General features: G+C 48.5%; 1 protein-coding gene across 1 annotated transcript in view; it reads left to right on the top strand.

Annotated features, from left to right (window-relative positions):
• Positions 1-6,000, top strand: part of itgb8 (integrin, beta 8) — a 34,763-nt gene that overhangs the window by 9,240 nt on the left and 19,523 nt on the right. The window contains exons 4-5 of the mRNA XM_076301171.1: positions 1,783-2,029; positions 3,393-3,558. Coding sequence (XP_076157286.1) covers positions 1,783-2,029; positions 3,393-3,558 — 413 coding nt within the window. The remainder of the gene's footprint in view (positions 1-1,782; positions 2,030-3,392; positions 3,559-6,000) is intronic.

Raw genomic sequence — 6,000 nt, 5'->3', positions numbered from 1 at the left:
TGGAGCTGGTCAGTGAGCAGGATGGACAGGAGGGCAGGAAGGGAGATGATGGGATGGTTAGAGGCCACGCTAGCCGCCAGAGCTGCCCAGCGTCGTGTAAACAAGTGTCAGTCTCCCTGGCCCAGGGGTCATCCCTGCGGATCATCTCTCGTTGCCTGGGAGTCACTTTTACGAGGAGCTGTGGGCAGCGAGGTGGGGGTGCCGAAAGGTTGTTGTGGAGGATGCTCCCTGTCCTGCCACATGGACTCAACACACACACACACACACACACACACACACACACACACACACACACACACACACACACACACACACACACACACACACACAGATACAAGCATAAATACACACACACGGACACAGATACAAGCATAAATACACACACACACACACACACACACACACACACACACACATTGACAGACACACAGAAACACACACACACACACTGCATGTAGCATAAGGTATAAAATAAGTCATTGGTAGACATTTTCATCCTTTAAGCTGGTTATGTGGTTCAGTGCCAGGTTTCAATGTGTGTGCAATGTTTTCTGAATATATCTCTTTGATATTGCCACCATCAAAGACTATGTTAAGTGAGAAATAATATTTAATTCAGCAGATCTGCACTGCACCATATTTCTTTCAGTGCTGCAGTAGCTTATAGCTGCTGTGTCTTTATATTATGAGGCTGCCCAGTGCTAGCATGTGCTAACATGTGTTAACAGCTGTTTTCAGTGGCTGCTTGATCTGTATGGAATCCTCCCTGTTCTGGAATGTGATGCACAATAGTTTATGTTTCCCTGTATTGCTGATGTTGCCTTTCCTTACAGATGTTCAGTGATGATGTGGTGGAGTGTGCTATTTTAGGGAGGAGTCCACTTGCTCCACACAGGCTTGAGCAGACAATGTGGGGAGAGAGCCGTCTGTATTGTGCTGTGCTTACACACACACACACACACACACACACACACACACACACACACACACACACACACACACACACACACACACACACACAGTCTGTATTGTGCTATGCTGTGCTTAGCACTGCTGTTGCCTCTGTGTTGCATCATTGTCGGCTGTTTACAGTAGAATGTTTTGAACCATGGGGAAGGTTGCCATGTGGGTTTCCTGTTTTTCTTAAGCATTAAGCTGATGCCTTTGTCCTAAGCGACTTACATAGACCAACTGCACTGCAGGTACAGTCTCCCTGGAACAACTTGAGTTTAAGGGCCTGGTTCAAGGGCACAACAGTAGCAACCGGGAATTGAACCCACAACTTTCTGGCTACTGTTTCTTTCCACTTCCTTAGCCACTACGCTTTTGCAGGCACATTGGTGGTGGTTGTAGTGCAACACTGACCCCAGCCCCCCCACCCCACCCCACTACACACACACACACACACACACACACACACACACAAACACACACACACACACACACACATACACACACACACACACACATTCTCCCTGTAAAGCGTTTTTGTTTAAGCAAAAGAATAATAATTTAGTTTTTCTAGTTAATGTAGGGTTAAGGGGAAAATTTGACCATTATTGACAAATGCTGTGTATACTTCCCTATGTTGAAAAATCAATAAACATTGCATTACAAAAATAAAATGTGACGTGCTGTTGTGTCCTGTGTTCGCAGGCAGCGGCCAGTTTTGTGGTTTAAAGGGTCTATAACATGTGACGTGATGTGTTCGCAGGCAGCGGCCAGTTTTGTGGTTTAAAGGGTCTATAACATGTGACGTGCTGTTGTGTCCTGTGTTCGCAGGCAGCGCAGCCAGTTTTGTGGTGGAGGTGCAGCAACTGGACCGGTACCCGGTAGACCTGTACTACCTGGTGGACGTCTCGGCCTCCATGAAGGACAACCTGGAGCGGCTCGACAACGTGGGCCTGGCACTGTCGCACCAGATGCGAGAACACTCCAGCGACTTCCGCGTGGGCTTCGGGTCATTTGTGGACAAGCCGGTGACGCCGTATATCAGTGTCCACCCGACGAAGATCATCAACCCCTGCAGGTAAAGTAAAGCAAAGTGACCAGTATTTACCAAATACTCTCAGTCAAAGCGACACACATTTGCCACTATGGGTTCGGGGATCGCACACAGGCCGACTGATTAGAAGGAGATGGTGCTACCACTACCGGCAGGCGAATCAATGGAGATCCACTCAAACCAGGTTCTCCTTGAACTCTGTTGGAGCACTGTTTTTTGGTGCTGGGAAAAATTTTTTTAATCGAAGAACCTTTGTGGCTTTCTTAATGAAGCCCATATGGCTCAGCGTTGAATTTAAAGGGGTCTACCTGGCAACACAGATGACTCGCCAGTCGTATCTGAACCTGAGCTGAGTGGGGGTGGGGTCCCCCTTGAATGGGGTCCTTTGTTCTACCAGGGGGCAAACAGTTGGTTTTAATTGGTACCCCTAAATAACTGCACCCCCGCAAGGGCAAAGTTGAAGACCCCCTTTGTGTAAACTGCCCATAACCGAGGCGGATGCGGCTACTTTATAAATGAGCCGGCGCTGTTGTGGACGCCTGTCAATGGGAACTGTGTTACCGACAGGCCGCGTCTGTAAACTCACTGTGGCTTGTTAGAATGGTCCTAAATAAATAAATGAAAGGATCGTCGTTCACATGTCAAAACATTCGCTGACCTTAAAGTTGATGTGGAATTTCGCCTGTTCATTCATCCCGTCGGAAACTTCTCTTGTGGTTCATCAATGTTTCTTTCTCTCGTCTTTTCTCATCCCTCCCCCTCTCTTTCTCTCTCTCTCTCTCTCTCTCTCTCCTCCCCCATCCTCCCTCTCACACGTCAACCTCCTCCATCTAACTTTCTGTCTAATGCCTCTGTCTCTAATGCCTCTGCCTCTAATGCCTCTGCCTCTAATGCCTCTTTCTCTGGCATTATGTGCCTCCCAACACTTTCTGTGTTACCCCCTCTCTCTCTTCTATACCTTCTCCTCAATCAATCTTTCTATCCCTTTTTCCCTGCCTCCCCCCCCCTCTCTCTCCTCCTGTCTCTCTATTCTAATCTATTCATCCACTTATCCATCTCTTCCTCCTCTCTCTATACACCCTTGCTCTCCCTTTTTTTTCACACCCTCTCTCCATCAATACATTTGTACATCTCTCCCTCCCTCCCTCCTTTACTCTCTCTTTCTCTCTCTCTCTCTATCCCTCTCTCTCCTCTCCCTTCTCTCTTTCATCCATTCATCCATCCATCTCTGTCTCACTGTCTCATCCATCTCTCTCTCTCTTTCTCTCTCTCTTCTCTCTACCCCTTCTCTCCATCCATCCACCCACTTCCCTCTTTCCCTCTCTCTCTCTATCTCTCTTTCTCTCCCTCTCGCTCTCTCTCTCTCTCTCTCTCTCTCTCTCTGCAGTGAGTTTGACCAACAGTGTCGTCCGGCGCACGGCTTCATCCACGTCCTGCCCATCACTAAGAACATGACGGAGTTCACACGCGTCGTCCAGCAGCAGACGATCTCTGGGAACATGGACACCCCCGAGGCTGGCTTCGATGCCATGCTGCAGGCCATTGTCTGCCAGGTGGGAGGACACACACACACACACAAGCACACACACACACACACACACAAGCACACACACACACACACACACACACACAAGCACACACACACACACACACACACAAGCACACACACATACACACACACACACACACACACACACACACACACACACACCAGGGTGTTGAGGAAGGGACCACAGTGCTATTAAATATCTGTGCCAAGCAGAAGGGTAGGCACTCACAGTCAAGTTCCACGGCTAGGTGATGTCTTGAGGCTATATCTTTTGTTCCATGAAATCACAAAGCACAGAAGTTTGACCCAGTTAGCAGAGAGAGATGAGAGATGATATGCAGCCATCTATCCATCTATCCATCCATCTATCCATCCATCTATCCATCCATCTATCTATCTATCTATCTATCTATCTATCTATCTATCTATCTATCCATCTATCAATCCATCCACGCAGACAAATGAATGTAATTACTCAGCAATGAAACTAGTGTGTGAATAGCAGACATGTGAGTCTCACTTTGTGTCTTTGTGGTTTCTGAAGAAAAGAATGTGCCGTTTACTTTACCTTCGGTGTGTGTCATGGAGGTTTAGTCAGTGGAAAGTAATCTCTGATGTGGTCACTGCAGGTCAGACGAATGAGGTATCCGACTCCTTGAGAGGGAAATCCCACACGCATTGTTCAGATGTCATCCTAGTGCACACTAAGCACTGTGTGCAGTTTACCAGGCTCTCTCCCTATTGCTCCAGACATTCTTATTTGATGTATTGAGGGACTGTAAATCTGTGTCATTTTTAAAGGGACACCAGGCAACGTTTTCGTGTTAATTAATCATCTTTGTAAGTCGGTATATGGTTAAATGACTCATTACGGGGCGAATGAAGGCTCTCTCGCCCGCCCCTACTGCCTGTAGGAAGAATATCCCACTTGCAAGTTCGGTGTATCCTACCCGCCGACCGAAGCAGGATCAGTTTACAGCACAGAGGCAGGCTAACGAAAAGCTAGAGATTGTTGCAAACGTGTGTATAATGGCAGAGCCGGCGAAGAAGCAGCGAAAATCCTTGACAAAAGACGCAAAGAAAAGAAAAAGAGCTTCAGACCGAGTGAGGGGGAGTTTCGTAGAGAAAAAGCATCAGGCTTGCCTGGTGTCCCTTTAATGCACATCAGATTTGGTCTCGTTCAGGAGAGGGGGATCCCATGCACAGTGTTGAGATGTTGGCAATAAATTGAATCTTTTCAGGGTTATTTGCATCATCCTGGTGCATCTGTACCAGCTGTTGTTGGCTCAGTTCCATTCCCTGCTTCTCTGTGTCAGCTGATGAATCCAGATTGGTTCCTAGGGATGTTTCAACATATTTAATGTTATTGATTTGATGCACTACCCATAGTGGTATCTATCTATCTATCTATCTATCTATCTATCTGTCTATATATCCGTCTATCTATCTATCCGTCTATCCATCCATCCATCAATCCATCCATCCATCCATCCATCCATCCATCCATCCAGCCATCCACCAACGAACCAGAAGATCTTAAAGAATGTGTGTGTGTGTGTGTGTGTGTGTGTGTGTGTGTGTGTGTGTGTGTGTGTGGGGGGGGGGGTGGTATGGAGACCCACTTCTTTCAAGTTGTGCTAATGACCAGATAAGCAGATAAGTATGTGGCTTTGCACCTTTTTGATGGTCAGCAGCTCGTCCATCTGATGGTCATGCTGGCGCAGGCCTTGCTGGCCCTCTGAAGCTGATAGTGGGTCCTGTGTTGTGGTTTTGAGGTCTGAGCCTGCGAGGTCCGGCGCTCTCCGGTGGGGTGCGATGATCAGACGGGTGCCGGTCACACCCCCCCCCCCCCTCCTCCTCCTTCCTCCTCCTCCTCCTCGGCCTCCTCCTCGTCCTCCTCTTTGTCCTCCTTGGACTGTTCTGCAGAAGGAATTTCCTTTTGATGAGATCAGCAGCTTAGTGGCCCTGCAGTGTTTATGGAGATATTCAGGGGAAGACAGGTCTGCTGCTTAATATCAAAAACATTTGTGTGTGAGTGCTGCTGCTGCTGTGTGTGTGTGTGTGTGTGTCTGACATTCCTCTCTGGTATGGAGTTTGTGTGTGTGTGTGTGTGTGTGTGTGTGACGCTCCTTTCTGGTATGGAGTTTGTGCATGCGCGTGTGTGTGTGTGTGTGTGTGACGCTCCTTTCTGGTATGGAGTTCCGCGTGATGCTGTTTATAGTCCGGGGCTGACTGCAGCATCTCCATCCACTTGGGTCATGCTGGATATATTTAGTCACTTGTAATCAGCCCGTGCTCCAAGCCTGGGAAACTATCTCCTTACAGGCTGGGTAGCCTCTCCTGCCCGCCCCCCACCAAGCCAAACCCCCCCCCCCCCCCCCCCCCCCCCACACACACACACACACACACACGCACGCACACACACACCACCACCCCTGCAGACTGT

Source organism: Alosa pseudoharengus, unplaced genomic scaffold (assembly GCF_046254945.1).
Source record: "Alosa pseudoharengus isolate Yale_2024_CS ecotype anadromous, Long Island Sound unplaced genomic scaffold, YU_APseudo_1.1 YU_APseudo_1.1_scf_23, whole genome shotgun sequence".
NCBI lineage: Eukaryota > Metazoa > Chordata > Actinopteri > Clupeiformes > Clupeidae > Alosa > Alosa pseudoharengus.
The sequence above is the reverse complement of the archived record's forward strand: the minus strand, read 5'-3'. Positions and strand labels throughout refer to the sequence as shown.